The sequence below is a fragment of the Gopherus evgoodei genome, unplaced genomic scaffold (assembly GCF_007399415.2).
Source record: "Gopherus evgoodei ecotype Sinaloan lineage unplaced genomic scaffold, rGopEvg1_v1.p scaffold_32_arrow_ctg1, whole genome shotgun sequence".
NCBI lineage: Eukaryota > Metazoa > Chordata > Testudines > Testudinidae > Gopherus > Gopherus evgoodei.
Genome location: NW_022059994.1, coordinates 5606192 through 5628313, shown reverse-complemented (window position 1 = coordinate 5628313; position 22122 = coordinate 5606192). Strand labels below are relative to the sequence as shown.

At 47.5% G+C, this 22122-nt stretch overlaps 1 protein-coding gene across 1 annotated transcript; it reads left to right on the top strand.

The window, feature by feature from the left end:
• Window positions 1-416: 416 nt before the first annotated feature.
• Window positions 417-21400, top strand: LOC115640700 (killer cell lectin-like receptor subfamily F member 1). The gene is made up of 6 exons (XM_030543574.1): window positions 417-717; window positions 1715-1789; window positions 16326-16403; window positions 18210-18364; window positions 18975-19087; window positions 20807-21400. Exons 1-6 carry the CDS (start codon window positions 417-419, stop codon window positions 20928-20930), a joined length of 846 nt encoding a protein of 281 aa, XP_030399434.1. The 3' UTR covers window positions 20931-21400.
• The last annotated feature ends 722 nt before the right edge of the window (window positions 21401-22122 follow it).

Genomic DNA, 22122 nt, shown 5'->3' with positions numbered 1-22122 from the left:
TTTTCAGGCCGTATCGTTCTAGAAACCCCAGACCAGCTTCCCTCAACCTCACGCAGCCTCCACCTCATCAGCACACACAAATCTAGCTGCAAGCCCACATCCGACCTACTGGTCAGGGTGATTAACCAATAGCACAAACTCCTAAAGCAAAGTGGTGTCTTCCCCAATGTCTCAGTGCCTTCAGCTCCAGCCTGGATGTCTCGCTGGAAGACACAAGTTTCTGGGTTCAGAACTGGGGGGACTAGGTGAAATTCTCTATTCTGTAAGATACAGAGATCGGACTAGAGGATCTAACGATCCCGTCTCTGGCCTTGAAATCTACTCATCAAACCCCAAGCTCCACCTACCATCTCTGCCGTACCACGTGCTCTCCCCTCCTCCTATAATCAGCTTGGTTTTTAACCCTTGCAGTTCCCATGGTTTGTCGGAAGGTCTCCTGGTCCACGACCGAAGGAGGCTCTGTGCACATCCCCCTTCACACCGTCGAGACGTCCTTTCACGTGTACCGCCTTGATGGCTCTGCCTCCCGTTGGGAGGAGATCCTGGTCTCCCTCGATGGGATCTCGCAGCCTCCCCGTATCCCTTTCCCCGAGAAGATCTCCGTGTCCAGCAGAGGCTTTGAAGTGCAGCACACGAGCAGAGGAGTGGAAGGCAGCTACCAGGTGGTCTCCATGGTCACGGGGAAGTGTGTGGCTCACATTGACCTGGCAGTGCTGGGTGAGTCCTGTGCTCCCCCCTCCCCAGTCTCCTAGTAATGCCACTCAGTGCAGGGCCTGTATAGAGCGTGTGCATGGGACCAAGCAGCTCAGGGGATTGTTCTTTCCCTCTCTAGCCTGTGGAGGGCTCATGGGCAGGGCCAGTGCAACCATTTAGGCGACCTAGGCGGTCGCCGAGGGTGCTAGGATTTGGGGGGCGGCATTTTCTTCAGCAGCGACCGCGGCGGCCGGATCTTTGGCCACCCTAGTCACTGCCGGCATTTAGGCGGAGGGAGCTGGGGCAGCAGAGCGCAGGGAGGGCCGCCTGCAGCAAGTAAGGGGCGGGCGGGGGGAACTCCCCGCCCCAGCTCACCCCTGCCCCACCTCCTCCCCGAGTATGGGTGGCTGCTTCACTTCTCCCACCTCCCAGGCTTGCAGCGCCTAAGCTGATTAGCGCTGCAAGCCTGGGAGGTGGGAGAAATGAAGCAGCGACGGCGTGCTCGGTTGGAGGCGGAGCAGGGGTGAGCTGGGGTGGGGGGGGCGTCTCAGGGCAGAGGGAGAGGGGTGAGGAGCTGCCGTGGGGGGGGGCCTCAGGGTGGAGAGGGGGAGCTGCTGCGGGGGGGGAGCTCAGGGCGGAGGCTCGGGGACGGGGGAGGGTGCAAGGTGCCGCCTAGGGCGTGAAACATCCTTGCACTGGCCCTGCTCACAGGGAGCATAGCAGCTGTGTCCCTGGCTGGACAAACGTAGCTGGAAATGGCTAATCTGTGTTGCACATTCTAGGTTTGTTTCTAAAGGCATAGCTGGCTGCAGAATCTAAGGACGGGGGTGGGTTAAAGACGTAACCAGGTCCTCCCAGCATCAGGCCAGACACAGAAGACCAGAGAGCCCACACCCCCACAGAGGAGCAATAAGGGAATCATCTCAGCAGGCTAGAGCCAGCCCTGGGGAAGGGTCAGCATCACAGGGGGAGGCTGTGCCCCAAATCCCCACTCTCATCTCTTACCCCCTTCTCATTTCAGAGCCCACTCCATCTCCACCTGTCCGAGGAGCCCCGCCTCAGGGAGAGGGAGACCTCGGTGAGAATGAAAAGGGAGGTAAATCAGTGTAAATGCAGCCGATGTTAGACCGTGGGTAGAGACGAGACCTGGGCATCAGGATTCCTGGGTTCTGTCCACAGCTCCAGAAAGGGAGTGAGATCTAATGGGTTGGGAGTGGGGGTGAGGGGCTAGGATTCAGGACTCCTGGCTTCTAACCCCAGCTCTAGGAGAAGAGTGGGATCTATTGGGTTCGTGGGTGGGAGTCAAGACTCCTCTTTCTATTCCCAGCGGTAAGAGAAGGGAAAGGTCTAATGGGTTGTGAGCTGGGGGACTGAGATTCAGGACTCCTGGATTCTGTCATAGGCTCTGGGAGGGGAGTGAGATGTAATGGGTTGTGGGTGGGGGAAGATACTCAGGACTCCTGGGTTCCATTCCCAGGTCTGGGGGGGTAGTGGGATCTTTCCTGCCAAAAGTTTTAGTTTTGCCAAATCTGCCTTTTTCCAACAGAAAAATGTTTTGGTGAAAAATTCCAACCAACTCCCAGGGACAGAGTTAAGGTGAAGTTGCTGGGTTAGCATGTACCTTAATTGTATGTACTGGTTTCTAGAGGTTTAAGCTTAGCAGCTCTCCATGTGCTGGAAGGGCATGAGGCAGCACTGGGCAATCCTTAACTCTCCATTAACAACGTTTTGGGGGCAGTTCATTTGTATTGCAGCAACGCTGAGGAGACCCCCATTATGGCCCAGGACTCCAGTGCGCTAGGTGCAGTGCAAACACAGAACAAAAAGATGGCGCCTGCCCCAGTGAGCTTACAATCTAAGAACCTCTTCGCAACACTCCTCTTTCATTTCAGGGCCTTTGAGTGATGCTGCCAGGATGGCGCTGGTGGTGGCTGGAGTGATTGGACTGCAATTCCTTCTCTTGCTGCTGGCTGCGTATATGACACTCTCTCTGTGTGTATAAAAAAGGGAGCAGCCCAACGGCGCTGAGTGAAACTGAATCCCTGAGTGGCTACAGATCAGGAGACCGAGTCAACAACTCCTTTGCCAAGCTATCCTGTGACAAGGGATACTGGCTCTTTAGGACAGAGGACAGACATTTTGGGGGTCATATTACTTATAAAACCTCTAAGGGTGGTGGAATTTCCATTCTTAGAGGTTTTTAAGGCCCAGTTTGACAAAGTCCTAGCTGGGATGATTTAGCTGGGGTTGGTCCTGCTTTGAGCAGGGGGTTGGACTGGATGACCTTCTGAGGTCTCTTCCAACCATAATCTTCTATGATTCTATGATTCATTCCAGGGATTGAGCTGCAAAGAAATGGAAGAAAAGAGATCCACCCTAGAGAAATGGATCCCAGGATGTAGTGCTCTGGGAGAGAACCTAGGCTGTCAACTGTGCCTAGAATGGGGTGCGGGGCAAAGGCCATCCTCTTCCATCAGGCAGAAAGAATCCTGGGAAATGTAGTCCCAAAGGCATGCTGGGATTTGTAGGCCTCCACAGTAGGGAATGCTGGGAACCAGGGTCAGTATATAAAGAGCCACCTCCTTCATAAAGAGGGTGGTGGTGGATGTATGTAGTTGTGGTTGTTCAATGGACATTTAGAATCTGCGAGCTGCTTTGAAAATTTCAGCCTTCCTCCTGTGGGGTGTTGAGTTAACTGCCCATATGTGGGCATCTGATGCTGTTAAGTGCTTATTCTTGTTTGACTGCACGTCTAATTGTTAGGGCACTTATGGCTTTTTCTATTTGTTTTTATACTTTAATTTATATCCAAATAAATATTCCTTTACAACAGCCCAGGCTCCTGTTGATTCCTGCCATTAATCTACAATTGGAGGGAGAATAACCACGATTTGAGGACTTCAATCACACAGACATAGGTCAGGGGGTTGTTACAGGAGTGGGTGGGTGAGATTCTGTGGCCTGCATTGTGCAGGAGGTCAGACTAGATGATCATAATGGTCCCTTCTGACCTTAAAGTCTATGAGTCTATAATGTAGGCATTCCAAAGGGAAATGAGGGATATGCAGGAACCTCCCCCTTTTCAAGGCCCAGCTATTTGCCATTTATCCTAATACCTTGCCCTTCACTCAAGCCAGGAACCGAAGGCTGCAACCTCATCAGGCCAAAGTTCTGATAATCAGGCCATTTGCTGTCTTTTATGCACCCACTGGAAGGGAATATAGGAACAGCATGATCTAGTGGGTAGGGGCATTGTCATGCACCTCAGGAAGCTGTAGGTTCTAGTCCTGACTCCTAACTGTCTAAGGCCTACCCATTCTTTCCCCTGTTTCCCAGCACCCTCAGGAAGGAAATCCAGTAGCTAGGGCATGGGATTGGTAATCAAGTCACATATATTCTATTCCCAGCTCTGACAGGATGCTGCCAAGGTGTATGACCTTGGGCACGGTGCTTCTCTGCTCTGGGCCTCTGTTTCTCCTAGCCTTGACTCTTGTCAATGGTAAGCTTTTGGGGCAGGGACTGTCTCTTGCTGTGTGTCTGTGCAGCATCCAGCACTACGGGGCCCTGATCTCAGCTGGGGCAGGGACTGTCTCTCGCTGTGTGTCTGTGCAGCGCCCGGCACAACAGGGCCCTGATCTCAGCTGGAGCAGGACTGTCTCTCCCAGTGTGTCTGTGCAGCGCCCAGCACTACGGGGCCCTGATCTCAGCTGGGGCAGGGACTGTCTCTCGCTGTTTGTCTGCGCAGCATCAAGCACTATGGGGCCCTGATCTCAGCTAGGGCTGGGACTGTCTCTCCCTGTGTGTCTATGCAGCGCCCAGCACAATGGGGCCCTGATCTCAGCTGGGGCAGGGACTGTCTCTCCCTGTGTGTCTGTGCAGCGCCTGGCACTGTGGGGCCCTGATCTCAGCTTCCATGTGCTACTGTAATACACATAATAATGAAGCCATCTGTATCATGCATCAGTCTCTGGAAGATCAATTTCACACGGAGAACGTTTCTGTTGCTCATCGGCAATGCAGACACAGGGGGTCTTGACTGACTAAAACATGAATTTTAAAAATATTTGCTACTTTGAAACCAGAAAATGTTCAATTAAAAAAAAAACCTGATGGAAATCATTCAAAAAACCCCCAAAATTATGAAATGCTGAAAAATTGCCCTTTTTAAGCTCTAACTTGGCTCAGGCTGATATGCAATGGAAAGCCAATATCCTCAGTGCAGATGCAGCCCTGGATTGGGTCTTACTTTGTAGCTGATGGTTTCCCACAAGCAGAACGGTGCAGGGTGAAGGGGTCTCACAGATGCTGCCTCTGGGATGAGAACCTGCCCAAGGCTGGGAGGCAGGGAAAAATGAATGGGAGAGAGCTGCTGTCTAGGGCTTTTCATCTGTAGATCGCAAGGCGCTTTACAGGAGGCCAGTATCATTGTCCCCATTTGTCAGATGGGGAAACTGAGGCACGAGGCGGGTACATTGACTTGCCCAAGGTCACCCAGCGGACCCATGACAGAGCTGGGAATAGAGCTCAGGTCTCCAGATCCAAAGGCTTGTGGTATTGGAGCTCACTGGAAGCACATGCTGCCATCCCGCTCAGCTGCTGGGGGAAGGACCATGACAGGAGGGGGCGTGGCCAGAGCACTCTGCACTCCAGGCTGTGAAGTTGCTAATAGTTACAGCACCCCTGAGGCTGCTCTAACTTATCCTGGGATATGCGCCAGCCCCCAGAGCAGCCCAGAGGTGCAAGGGCAGCTAAGACCAGCACAAGCAGCTTGCATCTCTCTTATTCTTAGATAGCCAGAGGCCGGTTTGGTCCCTTTCACAGCCCAGGGCCATCCTCACTTGCACCCCTTCTGGGGCATCCCTGGGGAGGAGCAAAATCACCACAGCCCCTTCCACTTCCAGCCTTCTCTGCTCAAGCCATCCATCCCTGCTGTACCCCATGGCCATGCCCCCTACTAGCCCTACCCTCCTCCAGCCCTTAAGCCTGCTCCTCCAAATCCCCCATAGCCATGTCCTTCCCTCTTCCATCCTGCCCCACTCTCTGTGCTGGGGAATTCCTCGGAGGTCTGGGCTTACTAGTGGACCAGTACAGCTGATGCCTAGATGTTGCAGAGCAAGAGGGAGCCCATCCCTATGGAGGGATGGGGGCCAGTCTATATCCCACAGCAGGAGCACGTGGGGAGGGAATACAGGGGAACACTGCCCCGCACTCCAGCTGCTGGCTGAGAGATGCAGGACCTGGGGACTCATTGCTGAAGACACCCCGGGGGAATAGAATTGGCCGGGGGCGAGGATGCTGCATGCTCCTATGACGCAGAGCAGTGCTTCTCAAGGACCAAGGACCGGTCCGTGGACCGGTGCCAGTCCCCGAGATCTCCCTGACACAGTTTAGGAAGGCAGCAAGCTGGTGCCTGGTATCAAAAAGATTGAGAACCACTGATGGAGCCTCCCTTTCAGAGCAGGGTTTGTGGGGAGGAGGTGGGAGGGGCTGTGATGACACATTGCATCAGCCATTGGGCAGCTGGGAACATGCCACTGGCTAAAAAGAAATTGACTAGTCCAGAGTCACACCCTTCTACAGCTCAAAGGGGATGATGCTCTCTCTACACCTCCTAACGGGGCAAGCTGGGGCTTGTACACTCTGATCTGGCCAAGAGGAGTCTCAGCCGGTTTATTTTTCAGCGTGTAGAGCATTATCGGGGAATTGTTGATCCGCCAGCCAGGCGAGTATTTGCACCAGCAATGAGCCAGATCCCCAGCTGGTGCAGACAGACCCAAGTGGGGCTACACCTGATTGACACGGCAGCTGGGGATCTGCACCTGCTGACTCTCCTGGAGCTAGGGAGATGGAATTTTTATGACGCCACTGAACGTGCTGTGTATATGAAGAGGACAATGGGAGGGGGGAAATGTACGGTAAATCCGCCCTGATGCTACATCTCAGATTCCGGACCCAATGGGAAGCGGGAAGGAGGCCAGGCTGGTGCCTCTGCCTGGAATTGGCACCGTGAGTCTGACCCAGCGACACCCAGCCGGAGAAGCACTGAAGATGCTGGGACCAGGCTGCAGGGAGCCATAGAGATAACATCCATCTCCTTCCTTTCTGCACCCCACGTTCTCTATTTACCATTCCTCTTAGGGGCCCCATTTCAAACTGGGGTTGGGAAGGGCGGCCTTGCAGTGAGGGCACTGGCCTGGGGACCTGGGTTCAAATACCACCTGTGCCAGCAACTCCCTGGGTGACCTTGGGCAAAGTAACTTAAGCGCTGCATGGCCCAGGTCTTCCCCCTCCCTGCTAGGAAATAATCCTGCCTTTGTCTGTCTGTGCCAGGGTGTCCAGATGTCCTGCTTTTATAGGGACAGTCCTGATATCTGGGGCTTTGTCTTATAAAAGTGCCTATTATCCCCCACCCCCGTCCCGAGTTTTCACACTTGCTATCTGGTCACCCTAATCTATGCCCCAGTCCTCCAAACAATTATGCTGTTTACACTAGCTAGAGATCTGGCCTCATGGAGTCCTATGGAGCAATGGCTGATTAACCCCAGCTAGCAGGCCTCTTGAAATCATGGTTCGGCAATCACGGATGTTAGGGGTCTTAGTCTGTAAACTCTTCGGGTCCAGATATACAAACTCTTGCCCAATAGGGCCCCAGCCCTAGCTGCAACATCATAATATAAATAATAATGAATGGGCAACTGTACTGCTGCTCCGTCATGTCGGCACTGAAAGGGTTACGTTTCTGGGCTGCCTTCCAAGAAGTTTTCCCCTTTAAATCCGCCTCCTGCTGCATTATGGGAACCAAATGTCTCTTTCAAGCCAAAAGAGGATCTAGTTGGGGGCCTACCAGGGGCATGGCTAGGGTAGGGTTTCTGAGGTTCTGGCGCCGCTGTGTGGACACCTGGGGTCACTGATTGAAAAGGCTTTTCTAAACCAAAGGGCCCTGATCTCAGCAGGGGCTTCTACACACCGGTGTTAGGCAGATAATAATGCCCTGTATTGCTAAACCGATGGCCTATTTCTATGGGGAGTTTGTCTCCTGGTGGGTGCAGTGAAGCCTACGTTCATCACAATGTGCACCAAAAGGCAAAGTAAAGGAAAAGCTCGGGTAATGAGCAAATCCACTTCACGACCTGATGTAGCAGGACAGAACCAGCATCTCAGTCAAATCAAGCTGTGGCCGTAGTGGCAATTCTGCTGATCACCCAGAAACGCTTCACCCTTTTTCATGCTGACCCCTAGTCCACCGGACTGAGGTTGTGCTGGGCATGGATGGACTGTACTTGCCAACAAGTTAGCCCCGTCCACACAGAATTCTGAACATTAGCAGGAACCGGAGAAGACTGGCAGATTCTGTGCTAGATGCTCTTCACATACTAGGGTGACTCTTCTGACTGCAGTCCATCACTGGCGATTTTTAAATCAAGACTGGATGTTTTTCTAAAACACTCTAGTCAAACAGGAATTAGGTCCTACAGCCTGAGAGATGCAGGACATCAGACTAGATGATCCTGGTAGCCCACTCTGGCCTGATAATCTATGAATCTATAACATTTTAGATACTCAGCGTTGCCAGTTCATGAATGAATTGTGCAATATTTGGTGTGTTTCTTAAAACCCCAACTCCTGGAGTCATGTTACTCCTCAAAAATCTCAACTCTCATTTGAAAAAAGAAAGTAATTTTCTGGCCCTTATGATTGAAGAGAAAAGATTGAAGATGAAACCCCTAAATGTTCCAACACCAGAAGGCAAATAAACAGACCTAAACATTATTGTTTTTTAAGTCTCCCCCTCTCAGTGCCTGCTAGTTCCCACAAAAGTTATGAGTTTGATGTGGGAATACTGCTGGTGCGCTCGGACACCTGCCTGTCATGCTGACCAATAGTGTCGCATTGTTTCCTCGTGCTCCTGTCTGTCTGTCTGTATCCATCAGTTGTCGTTTGTCTTATACTCTTTGGGGCAGGGACCATCTTTTGATCTGTTTTTGTGCAGCGCCTAACACAACTGGCCCTCTTCCATGACTGGGGGGATGTGTACACAAGCAAACAAAAAAGAGCAGCGCCAGTGAGTCACAGAGCCCAGATCAACTGACTCATGCATGCATTACTGGCTAAAAATAGCCATGTAAGCCTTTGGGGTCAGGAAAGAATCTGGGCTCTGAGACCCCAGGTTGTCACAGCCTGAGCCCAAACATACACACTGCTATTTTTAGCCCCAGGATTGGAGCACCGTGAAGCCGGGCTCTGAGACTTACAGCCATGGGTCTTTTTTTGCAGTGTAGAAAATACTCTGGGGCTCCTAGGTGCTTGTCATGGTATAATTCCCCACTCTGAACCTTAGCGTCCAAAAGATGGGGTACCAGCATGAATTCCTCTAAGCTCAATTACCAGCTTACTACTTGTAGCGCTGCCACCAACCAGGAATTCCAGTGCCTGGTACATTCTGGTCCCCCCAAAACCTTGCCTGGGGACCCCAAGACCCAGTCCCTCTGGATCTTAACACAAGGAAAGTAAACCCTTTCCCTCACCATTGCCTCTCCCAGGCTTCCCCTCCCTGGGTTACCCTGGAAGATCACTGTGATTCAAACTCCTTGAATCTTAAAACAGAGAGGAAAATTCACCTTCCCCCTCCTCCTTCTCTCTCCCCCTCCCAGACTCTCCCTGAGAGAGAAAGTAATCCTAACACAGAGAGAAAATAACCTTTCTCTCCCCCTTCCCTCCTTTCTCCCCACCAATTCCCTGGTGGATCCAGACCCCGTCCCCTGGGGTCTCACCAGAATAAAAAAACAATCAGGTTCTTAAACAAGAAAAGCTTTTAATTAAAGAAAGAAAAAAACAGTAAAAATTATCTTTGTAAATTTAAGATGGAATATGTTACAGGGTCTTTCAGCTATAGACACTGGGAATACCCTCCCAGCCTAAGTATACAAGTACAAATTAAAATCCTTTCAGCAAAATACAAATTTGAACTCCTTCCAGCCAAATACACATTTGCAAATAAAGAAACAACCATAAGCCTAACTCGCTTTATCTATCTAGTACTTACTATTCTGAGTACATAAGAGCCTGTATCAGGGAGATTGGAGAGAAACCAGGTTGCACGTCTGGTCACTCTCAGAACCCAGAGAGAACAACAACCAAACACTAACAGCACACACAAAAACCTCCCTCCCTCAAGATTTGAAAGTATCCTGTCCTCTGACTGGTGCTCTGATCAGGTGACAGCCAGGCTCACTGATCTTGTTAACCCTTTACAGGCAAAAGAGACATGAAGTACTCCTATTCTATTAACCCTTAACTATCTGTTTATGACAGTGCTACCATAACACACCTAATGTACAGTATCCAACACAACGGGGGTGTGATCCATGACTGGGGCTTCTAGAGGCTACCATAATAGACCTAATAATGTGCCATTGCATGATGCGGGTCCTGATTCATGACTAGGGCTCCTAGGTGCTACGGGACAATAGATAATTAATAATATCTGGGACAAAGGCGCCGACTTTGTGATTTTCTGGGGGGTGCTCAACACCGCTCTGCCCCAGGCCAAGCCCCCCACTGCACCCTCTCCCCCAAACCTCACCTCCACCCTGCTTCTTCCTGCCCTGCCCCACCTTTCCTGCCCTCTTCTGCCCCCTCCACCGAGCACTTCCTGCACACCGTGGAACAGCTGATCATCAGCAGGCGGAGGCACTGGGGGAGGCCATGACCTGCAGGGCTGCCGATGAGTGCTGAGCACCCACTATTTTTTCCCATGGGTGCTCCAGCCCCGAAGCACCCACGGATTCGGTGTCTATGATCCAGGAGGTCATAAAGGTTCCCTCTGGGCCTTGAAATCTACAAATCTATTAAATCATTCTCTGGAACACCCCAGGACAGCAGCAGACTATGCCAGATCCAGGAGGCCCTCCTATTCCAGGAGCATTCAATTCATTCACAAACACATCTTAAAGCCTAAAGCTCAGACTCCTCTGTGCCTCACCGATAAAGCTCGATCCAGTCTTCCAGGAAGCCAAAGCTGTTTCTGGTCCTGATCTTCAAGGTGCTCTGTGGCCTGGGCCCAGGATCTCCAAATGGGTCTACACCTCTAGGGTGAAAACCCTGGGGCATAACTCTGGTCTTCCGGCCCAATCAGACTCTAAAATAAGGGGAAAGCTCATTCATTCAGGAGACAGAATTGTCTCCAGACTGCTGTGAATTCTTCCAGGAACAAAGGATCTTCCCAAACTGCCCCACCTTCTGCTCTAAGGGCAAGGAGCACTTCTTTGAGCAGCCTTCTCTAAATTAAATACATGACCCCAGTGCACCCAGTTTTCCCCCTGGGGACAGGTTGAGAGAACAAACATGTGTGACGGATGTTAGTCATGTTGCTTAATGCACGACTGGAAAGTGCTCAGATGCTATTGTGATGAGCATGGTATAAGAGCCTATATGGAATAGAACAGAATCTCTAGTCCCAGGTATTGCTGAAACTCATGGTCCCCTCACGCCTCCAGATGCATGTGAACTGGCAGATTTTGTTTTAAGCAGGAGGGATTTATTTTTAGAGCAGCTCTAAATTCTCTGTCTTTAGGCTTGTTTGTCTGATGGAAAATCTGCACTGCAGAAGCTGCAGAGAAAATGAAATGCTGCCCTGACCAGCAATCGAGTTCATTGTTTCTTTTCCTGTGTGACCTCAAGCCACTGTGGTTCTGCCTGCTTGCAAAAAGTGTCAAAAAAAGTGCTCTGGTTTCAGAAAGACTTTGCAAAGGGCCCCCTGCACTCTGCATACTCTTGATAAACAGAACCAATGTGGTATAGGCAAAGGATGTTGTTGTGGGAGAGAAATCTACATAGGGCCTCAGAATGGGACAATGAGTGAGAAAAAGGGGTGGGAGGGCTTCATTGGAGGAGATGTGAGAGATAACTGGAGGACCCACAGGGATTATTAAGACCTAGAAACTACAGGCCCAAGTTTAAGGCTCCAGTTTCCAGAGTCATGTGATTACAGCAGAATCTCAGCCTTCATTTAAAAAAAAAAAGTAGATCTCTAACTCACACGGTTGGGAAGAAAAGCTTGAAAAGTTGACCTGAGTGATGTCCACAAGAGCCTGAGATAATTGCTCTGAGAGGAACTGCCCCGTATGTAACCAGTGCTGCAATGTCTGCCTGAACCTGCAGAGAGCCTGAGAAAATTGGTCTGAAAGGAGGGGGATCTGCATCGAATTTAACACTGCCTTAGTCTTCAAAAAAGCCTCTGCTAATCGCTCTGAATGGGGGAAGTGCCTCCAGTGTAACGGATGCAGGGATACCTGTCTGAGTTTCCAAAGAGCCTGAGTCAATCGCTCTCAAGGAGGAACTGCCCTGATTTAACCGATGCCGTGACTTAGTGAAATAAACAGGTGCTGTGGAAACAGATTGCAGGCTTTGGCTATTTTTCACCTGTGCCTTTTCACTGATGAGGCTGGGGTTACATTTATTTTTTTAAAATCAGCGTTATAATCGTCCTGCATCTGAAAGAGCTGAGATCTCCAGCCTCATATTCATATGTCCATAGGACTATATCACCTGGGCCAGATTCTCAGCTCTCTATTTGGCCCCATCTTGCCACTGCAACAGCGCAAAGGGTCCATCAAGTTGCCCTCATCGTGCAGCTGAGAATACCTTGGCATGGGGGAGCCAGTGGCTGGCATAGAGGAAGAACGGGCTAGCAATGAAGTTGTTCGTGTAGAACTTCAGCAATCAGTGTCCAAATCCCTGCTCTAACACCTGTGTCCTGTGTAACCTTGGGTGAGTCACTTAGCCTCTCTGTGTCTTCGTTCCCAATCTGTAAAATAGAAATAACGGCATCATCCTACATCACAGGGGTGTTATGAAGTGAAATACAATAGAGATTGTGAGATACTCATAAAGGACCATAGGCAGGGTGGGCATAGATGTCTCTATTCCCTTTGGCACAGAGGATGATAAAGGGGCTGTGGAGATGTGGCCAGAGAGCTGCTGCATTCTGGTGATTCCCAACTGATATAATGGCTCCTTGGATCCCATTCATTGCCTGGTTTGAGGCTTTACCAGAACATAAGAATGGCCATATTGGATCAGACCAAAGGTCCACCTAGCCCAGTTTCCTGTCTTCCGACAGTGGCCAATGCCAAGTGCCCCAGACGGATTGAACAGAACAGGTCATCATCAAGTGATCCATCCCCTGTCGCTCATTCCCAGCTTCTGGAAAACAGAGGCTAGGGACACCATTCCTGTCCATCTTGGCTAATAGCCAGTGATGGACCTATCTTCCATGAATTTATCTAGTTCTTTTTTGAACCCTGTTATAGTCTTGGCCTTCACAACATCCTCTGGCAAAGAGTTCCACAGGTTAACTGTGCGTTGTGTGAAGAAATACTTCCTTTTGTTTGTTTGTTTGTTTTAAACCTGCTGCCTATTAATACCTTTGGGTGACCCCTGGTTCCTGCACTAGAGAAATGCCCTGATTTCAGGCATGCCTGTAGCTGGCCCAATGCAAACCACTCGGGAAGGCAGGCTCTGAGGACATAGAGTATGAAGGTAGCCTGTTGCTGTTCTTGCCCCACTGCCTAAGGTCTAGAGCTTGTTGGAAACAATAACTGCTTTTCACAGAAGATTTTTTAAAAAATATTTTTTCCAGAAAAAAAGTTTAAAAAAAAGTTAAAGTTTTTGTACCATCCCCACTTTCTCTGCTTTCTCCCCCTCTCTTTTCCCTCCTATTCCAGAGGCAAAAAGGGTAAAAAGGTAAAATAAGAGAGAGAAAGGGGAGGGAAAAAAGCAGAAAAAACACTTTTTTTGGTCAAATAACTGCAAATGTTTTCAAAGAAATGAACATTTCCCATGAAGATTTGCAACTAGGGAAAAACAAGCCATTTTCTGTTCAAAAAAGTTTCTGAATGAAAAACAGCAGCACTGAGTACATCCATCACCAGAGCGCCACTCAGCTGGACCTGAGAATGGGGCCAAATATTTCCACTTACGCATCTAAATTTCCTGTGTGGTCTCACAGTCCCGAGAAGCTGCCAGGACTTTGCATAAAGGCTGCTGCTGGTCAGTTTCACTCTTGTGGGCACACTTAGATCTCATTTTGGTCTGTTTGCTTGACGATAAAGTTCTGTTGCATTTGGGGAGGATGGAGGACGACGAGGGTTACACGGTATTGAACCTCCGACCAACAAAGGGAAACTCAGCCAGTCCGTCCCCAGATGGGAGCCAAGGTATTAACAAAGAATATCGTTAGTTTGAGACATACCACCTTTGAGATTGGGGTTTTTAAACCAGAGGTTTCAAGGAGGGGATGAGCAGAAAGCATTTTCCCTGGGTATGAGGCCGTGTGGTCTAGTGGGTAGGCAATCTCAGTTCCAATCCTGGTTCTGAGACCTTGGGCATCTCTTTTTCCTTTACCACCATTTGTCTGTCTTGCCTATTTATTTTATAAGCTCTTTGGGGCAGAGATGGTCTCTTACCAATAATGTGTACAGTGTGCAGCACAGTTAGGGCCCCAGTTTCAGTCGGAACCTCTTGGTGTAATTATATTACTAACATAACATACAGCTGCAGTGTTAGTGATGACGGAGTTTAGTGTCAATGGCTGTGTGGACAATACTCTGGAGTAGAGAGAGGCCCAGTCTGAAAAATTGGTACTTGAATCTGGACTCTGGTATTGCCGGTGCTAGATGTGCAGTTATTATACTGGTCTGAGGGCTTCCTCTTCTCAGGCAGGTTAGGTTTGCAGAGTTCCAGTATTTCCCGCTGAAGTAATTTTGCAGACTATTGTTTAAAACCTCAGTTTAAATTACAGTCTTGCCACCAGCCGCTGGACCTGACAATAGCATTTCTTCTTATTATTATTTTGTCTTTGTTTTACAATAGTGCCGAGAGAGGCCATCCATGATCAGGACCTTTATGCGCTTGGTGATCTACGGACATATAACCAGAAACAGTCTCTCCCCTAAAGAATTTACAACCTAAAGAGAGGATTCTTTTCCCTCTCCAGATGGGGAGAAATGAGACATAGGAGATTCTACCCGATTCCAATCCCACGCTCATCACCGCAGTATCTGAGATTGAGCAAAGTTGCCCAGAGTGAGACAAGGAATCAGTGGCCCTGGCCCAGCAAGGAATTAAACTCCAATCCACAGTGTTTTAACCACAAGCCCAGGCATCCTCTGGCAACGCGCTGATTGGCTGCAGGGGGAATTTTGGAACTAAGATTCAGGGCTGATAACATTTACTTCTGACCTAGGGTCTTTCCTATTCAGAGCCCTTTGCTGGAGTTAATAAATTAATGATGATGTTTCACTAAATCTTTCATCTTCCAGAGGTTCCTCCGAGTCCCCGTTGTTACAGAATTGCTCTAGGAGCTTTGGGGGCCTGGTGTATCATTCTGACGTTAGCAGGGATTGCACTAGGCACCTGGGGTAAGTGTCCGGGGTCCCAACCATTTTTAAAATCTATCAAATGCAGTCTGTTTTAGATAGATTTCTAGAGTGCTATCACCTTCGCTAAGTAACAGTCTAACTAGATTTGGCAGATTTCAATTGATTTTTATAATTTTGAGGGATAATATCAATGTTTATTTTTAAGTATTTTTAAAATTTTTCTCAAGTTAAAATTTCACAGTTGTGAAAAATTATGGGTATTAAGCTTTTCGTATTTGTATCTATTTAAATGTTCACAGTTGTGGGAAATTATAGGGTGGCAGGACAACAGTGGGGCCAGTCAATAATTATTTAATGACAGCAGACATTGTGATTCTAAAAGTTAAAGCTTTATAACAGTTCACACAGAAATTGTTAGTATCACATGTCAAAATATACAAGTAAAATTAGATTATTATCCATAAATAGTTTTTCATTAGTTTGTGTGTATTTGGCGAAGTCAAAGTTTACCGATAAAAGTCATATTCTTCCAAGCCTCTGTACTACAATTTTTTCTCTAACTCAATTAATTGTACTGGGTGTTGCACAGACACCCAGCGAAAGACAGTCCCTGCCCCAGCCGAGATCAGGGCCCCAGTGTGCCAGGCTCTGCATAGACACATGCAGAAAAACAGTCCCTGCCCCGAACCATTCACCATCTCGATAGACAAGATAAACAACGGAAGGCTCTGTACTCCCACATCACAGGTGGTAAACTGAGGCACAGTTGGCACACAAAGATGCAATGACCAGCCCACAGTCACAGACTGAGTCTGGGGCAGAACTGGGAATTGAAGCCACACCTCCATCCATGACCTTAACCACAAGAACCACCCTACCTCTGTCAAACACTCATCGACTTCATTGGAAATGTTGCCTGAATATGAGCCGCAAACCACCCTTCCTTTCTTTTTGTCCCACCAGCATTATCCTCTCCAAATATCCAAAAGGAAAACCCAGGACACCAGCCCTTGACAGTTTCAATTTGAATGTAGGCTGGAGCTAGCAATCATCCAAGGCAGGAGAACCATAGATTCCCCCCCACTAAAATATTTAATGTCTGGTCTTTTCCCTCTGCCTTTCTGCCTAACTGACCCCGATCCACATTGTCTGATGCTTTATTACAGTCAGACACTGTCAGGCAATTTCCTAACCCCAAATCTGCTGGATGCTGTTAAGTTTTCCAGGGTCATGAAGACTGTCTTTAAGCAGCACGGAACGCATCCCTGGAGGAGCTGGTGTCTCACTTGAGGCAGCGTCTGTGTGAGTCAGCACCCGGCAGCGCTGCAGGTAACCTCACCTCTTTCGGACACTGGGTTGCTATGCCCATTTCACATCACCGGGAAGAAATGTCTGCACATCAGGGTCATCAGTGGGGTTTGAACCCCAGGTCCCATAGCACAGACTTCTACTGGGTGAGCTAAAGGAGTAACTCCAATAGCTGGCAGTAGTAGAAAGTTAGGATCAGACCTATTTGACATATTCATTCATGATCTGGAAAAAAAGGGTAAACAGTGAGGAGGCAAAATTTGCAAATGGTACAAAACTACTAAAGATAGTTAGGACCCAGGCAGACTGCGAAGAGCTACATAAGGATCTCTCAAAACTGTGTGACTGGGCAACAAAATGGCAGATGAAATTCAATGTTGGTAAATGCAAAGTAATGCCCATTGGGAAACATAATCCCAACTATACATGCAAAATGATGGGGTCTAAATTAGCTGCTACCACTCAAGAAAGAGATCTTGGAGTCATTGTGGATAGTTCTCTGAAAACATCCACTCAATGTGCAGCGGCAGTCAAAAAAGCAAACAGAATGCTGGGAATAATTAAGAAAGGGATAGATAATAGGACAGAAAATATCATCCTGCTTCTATAGAAATCCATGGTACGCCCACATCTTGAATACTGCGTGCAGATCTGGTCACCCCATCTCAAAAAATATATATTGGAATTGGAAAAGATTCACAAAAGGGCAACAGAAATTATTAGGAGTATCAGTATGGAACAGATTCCGTATGAGGAGAGATTAATAAGACTGGGACTTTTCAGCTTGGAAAAGAGACGAATAAGAGGAGATATGATTGAGGTCTATAAAATCATGACTGGTGTAGAGAAAGTAGATAAAGAAGTGTTGTTTACTCCTTCTCACAACACAGGTACCAGGGGTCACCCAATGAAATTAATAGGGAGCAGGTTTAAAACAAACAAAAGGAAGTATTTCTTCACACAATGTACAGTCAACCTGTGGAACTCCTAGCCAGAGGATGTTTTGAAGGCCAAGATCATAGCAGGGTTCAAAAAAGAACTAGATAAATTCATAGAGGATAAGTCCATCAATGGCTGTTAACCAGGATGGGCAGGGATGGTGTCCCAAGCCTCTGTTTTCCAGAAGCTGGGAATGAGCGACAGGGGATGGATCACTTGATGATAACCTGTTCTGTTCATTTCCTCTGCGGCACCTGGCATTGGCCACTGTCGGAAGACAGGAGACTGGGCTAGGTGGATCTTTGGTCTGATCCAATATGGCCATTCTTATGTTCTTATGTTAAAGTTATTCTCCTTTCTGTGGACTAGCTACTGGAGGGGGATGTGGCACACACTTTGCTAGCATAAAGTAACTGGTTTCCACTGGGAGCTTTAAAGTTCAAACCAACTCCTTGGAATACTTCTGTTAACGTTTGGCTGCGTTTAGATTTGGTGCCTACCCTGATTGGAGAGGTGGAAAGGTGGCATGTCCAGCAGAAATATGCCATAGGCCCATAATTGTATCTTCCTCCACCAGCCCCCATCATTTCTGCTTGGTGCGGCCTTACTGTTAAGGGTAATAACACATTCTTGGGACCAGTTTTGTGGGTCAGCTGAGACATCTAGCGGTCACTCAGGGTATTTCTCAGTCTTTATTCACATTTTTCCAGTTTTTAGCTAGGTCCTGACCAGAAGCCACCTGCTATCCCAGCCCTGAATTCTCCCCCTCCTCCAACTCTGCCAATGCCCTTCAGTCCCAAACTGCAGATCCCTGCTCTCCCAGCCTGAGCTTCCCCCCAGAATCCTCAAGTCTGCTGATAAAGTCCCTGCTTTTCTGTCTCTTTCCAGATGGTTCCGGGTGCAAAGTCTGCCCCCGGGACTGGCTGCCCCACAAGGACGAATGCTATTGGGTCTCTAAAGAGAGTAAGTTCTGGAGCGAGAGCTTTAAAGACTGTGAAATGAGGACGTCTCAGATGCTGGTGATCCAGGACAGGGAGGAGATGGTAAAGAAACGAAGCTGGGGGTTTAACTTTGCCTGGGGAGGTTTTGTTTACGGTTTACTGGGGATGTTGCTAACACAGCGGATGAGGGTGAATTTCAGAGGTGGAATATTTGGTTTAACAAGCTGGGCTAGACTGTTCCATGTCGCCAAACATCCTCAATGGAAAATTCCATGCACGTCATCCCCTGCTGGTTTAAATCTGTGTCTCTCCACTGCAGGCAGTACAGACAGCCCTACCGAGGAAGGGGTTTGTGGGTAAGTGGGAGGGACAGAGGACGTGGTCTTGCTCCAGGCTGTTGGTCTCAAGAACCATAAGAAAATTTCACTGACTCTTCCCCCCTACATGCTCCTGCTTCCACTCTCAGGAGTGAGTATGGCCTTCTGGCCTATCCTTGTGCTTTCCTCTATAAGAGGGCTCAGCAATGGGGATTTGTCAGAGTTATAGTGGTGTGGATTCCAGCATATGATGCTGTGTAAAAGTCACTGCTCCACACTACATCTTTCCAGTCCCATGGGGCTCTCAACAAGATGGGGTTCCTATGGGTCATGAGGAGAACACAAGAAACCAGAGAATTATATTCACCCTGATGCATCTGTTTCACACTTTGTAGGAGTTCATACAGAACATTACTCAAAGGACAAACCTTGTTTGGATTGGACTCACCGTTAAATCGCCGGAGAAGAAATGGACCTGGGTGAACACTTCCCCATTAGATCAAAGTCTGTGAGTGTTTGTAAGTGGTTACTGGTTTACATGAGGTAGAAAAGTTGTAGCTGTGTCTGTCCCAGGACGTGAGAGAGAGAAGGTGAGCGAGGTAATATCTTTTACTGGACCAATCTCTGTTGGTGAAAGGTCTTCTTCATCCTCAAGAATTAGCAATTGCTAAACTCGTTCCTTCCTATGCCTCTACTTCCCCTTCATGGATGCAGGAGGAATACAACAGAGCTAGGCAAAAACTTTCTGTCAAAAAAATAGAGATTCAGTGGCACTGAAATGTTCTGCAAATTCATGTAGGCTCCACTGAATTGTTCATTTCAGAAAATCAATCGATTGATCCATCAATCAAAGCGTTCTATGTAGACATTTTCAAAACACTGGGAAATGGTAAATAATGAAGAGGAGAGGTCACTGATTCAGAGCGATCTAGTTCGCTTGTTAAACTGGGTGCAAGCAAACAATATGCGTTTTAGTACGGCTAAATGTAAATGTATACATCTAGGAACAAAGAACGCAGGCCCTACTTACAGGATGGGGGACTCTATCCTGAGAAGCAGGGACTCTGACAAAGATTTGGGGGTTGTGGTGAATAATCAGCTGAATATGAGCGTCACACTGTGGCTAAAAAGTTAAAGCGATGCTGGGATGCATAAACAGGGGAATCTCAAGTAGGAGTTGAGAGGTTGTTTTACCTCTGGATTTGGCACTGCGCAACAGTGGCTGGAATCCTGTGTCCCGTTCTGGTGGCCACAATTCAAGCAGGATGTTGATAAATTGGAGAGGGTGCAGGGAAGAGCCATGAGAATGATTAAATTATTTGAATACCTGCTTCATAGTGCTAGACTCAAAGAGCTCAATTAATTTAGCTTAATAAAGAGACAGTTAAGGGGTGACTTGATTTCTGTCTATACATATCTACATGGGGAACAAATATTTAATAATCGGATCTTCAATCTAAAAGAGAGAGGTATAACATGATCCTGTGGTTTGAAGCTGAACCTAGACACATTCAGACTGAAAATAAGGTGTAAATTTTTCACAGTCAGAGTGATTAACCATGGGAACAATTCACCAAGGTCTTGGTGGATTCTCCATCACTGGCAAGTTTTAAATGAAGATTGGATGCTTTCCTAAAAAAATCTGCTCTAGGTAGGAATTATTTCGGGGCAGGTTTCGGGCCTGTGTTATACTGGAGGTCAGACTAAATGATTACAATGGTACTTTCTGCCCTTGGAATCTATGAAAACAAAATATCAATTTTTTGGTTTGAAATCACTTTTCATTTAAAAATTCTCTTTATGTTTTTAAAATTGAAAAAATGTCTTAAAATGGTCAAAATCGAAACAGAACATGTTTAGTTGGATCCCAAATGACGTTTTTAAAATTTTATTTTATGAGTCGCCAAAAATCTCAACAAGTTTTGGTTTCGGTCCAGCAAGAAACAAATTTTTTGTGTGTGGACTAAATTGCCAACAAACCGGAAAATCATTATTCACCCAGCGCCAATTGCAAGCCACATTTGGAGCCATAATCTTGATGCGAAGAGTTGTAAGATATTTAGTGACTGAACATGGCAATATTCTGAACAAAACAAACCCCTGATTCTATCGCTTTACACTGACTCCACGTACATTTTAGACTTCAGAGTGACAAACAGGTGACGCTCCTGAAATCTTCTTATATCAATAGTAATAAATCACATTTTAAATCACAGATCTTTTGCAGGTTCCCAGTAACTGGCTCTGCTGAAGGAAACAGCTGTGGGATGATCAGAAGGAATCGGATTAATTCTGAATCTTGCAACACCGAATTCAAGTGGGTTTGTCAGATGGGAGCCATCCTGCTATAACCCTGGTTGGAAAAAATGAAAGCTTTGTATTTTAGTATATGGGCAGTGATGAGTTTTATGACTTGGAGTTGTACATTTTAAGCCCATGGCTTGATCACCATGTGGTTTTGAAAAAGTAGGAGAAAAAATATTTCCAAATATAAGTGGATGAAATTGTTTGGGGCTTTCTTCTAGAGGGAGGCTGGTCTTGTGGGGTGGGATTCAGGAGATCTGGGATGATCCTTTGTGACCTTCTTAAGAGTGAGAGTGATTAACCATTGGAACAACGACCAAAGGAAGTGTTGGATTCTCCATCTCTTGATGCTTTGATGGGCTGCCCTTCTGGAAGATGTATGTTGGCCAAACACAAGTTATGCTTTAATCAAACACAAGTAGCTTAATGGCTTGTATTATGTAGGAGGTCAGACTAGATAATCTAAGGGTCTATGAAACTATCTTCTAAAGCACCTAAGTCATCCTGGAGTAACAGTAACCAAACTGTGGCATTCGCAGTCCGCGAGACATCCTGACATTTCAGAATTTCCTTTTGTCCAGAATTGGAATGCAAAGTAAAAATTTCCTGTGAAACAAAAAAAATTGTTTGGGGAATATCAAGAGAGCCTTCTTAAAGTGCTTCACTTTGTCTTTTAGACTATAAACGTCAAAACGAAGTGCTTCTATAATGTTTCATTGAAAATTTTGATGAAATTAATCTGTTCCAGCAAAACATTTTAAATTTTGTCAAATCAGCATTTTCTGGGGGGACGCTCCAGCGAGTAGCAGACTGAGAGGGACCTCAGGAAAAGTCAATACTCTGTAACAGAACAAGGAAGCACCTAAAGGTAGCCCAAAAGGGACTGAAAACTGAGCCAAGAAGGTGGGCTAAAGAGGAGCCCAAAAGGAAAAGAAGAACCTTTTGTTGGCTTGAACTTTTGTTACCCAGGAAGGGGTTAAATTTGTGTAGTGACTTCACTGCAAGACGGAGTGAAATCGCCAACACAGATCCCTGTGCAGAAGGCCAAGAAGACTTGCCTCAGAGGTGGAAACTGACTCTAAGGCAGGGTTCACCTGCAGAGACATGCTCTACAGAAGGGGGCATGATGGGGCAGTCATGCCCTGTGATAGCCTGTTTCTTAAAGCCCCAGCTCCTGGACTCATGTGATTATAGGATGAACTCAGCTTGAATTAAACAACAGCAAGTCTCTAGCCCAGT

Excerpts from the sequence above, each read along its gene's own strand:
- LOC115640700 (XM_030543574.1), top strand. The coding sequence starts at position 417 with ATGGTTTGTCGGAAGGTCTCCTGGTCCACGACCGAAGGAGGCTCTGTG. Across the intron at positions 718-1,714 it reads CATTGACCTGGCAGTGCTGG|AGCCCACTCCATCTCCACCT; the intron begins GTGAGTCCTGTG and ends TTCTCATTTCAG. Across the intron at positions 16,404-18,209 it reads AGCACCCGGCAGCGCTGCAG|ATGGTTCCGGGTGCAAAGTC; the intron begins GTAACCTCACCT and ends GTCTCTTTCCAG.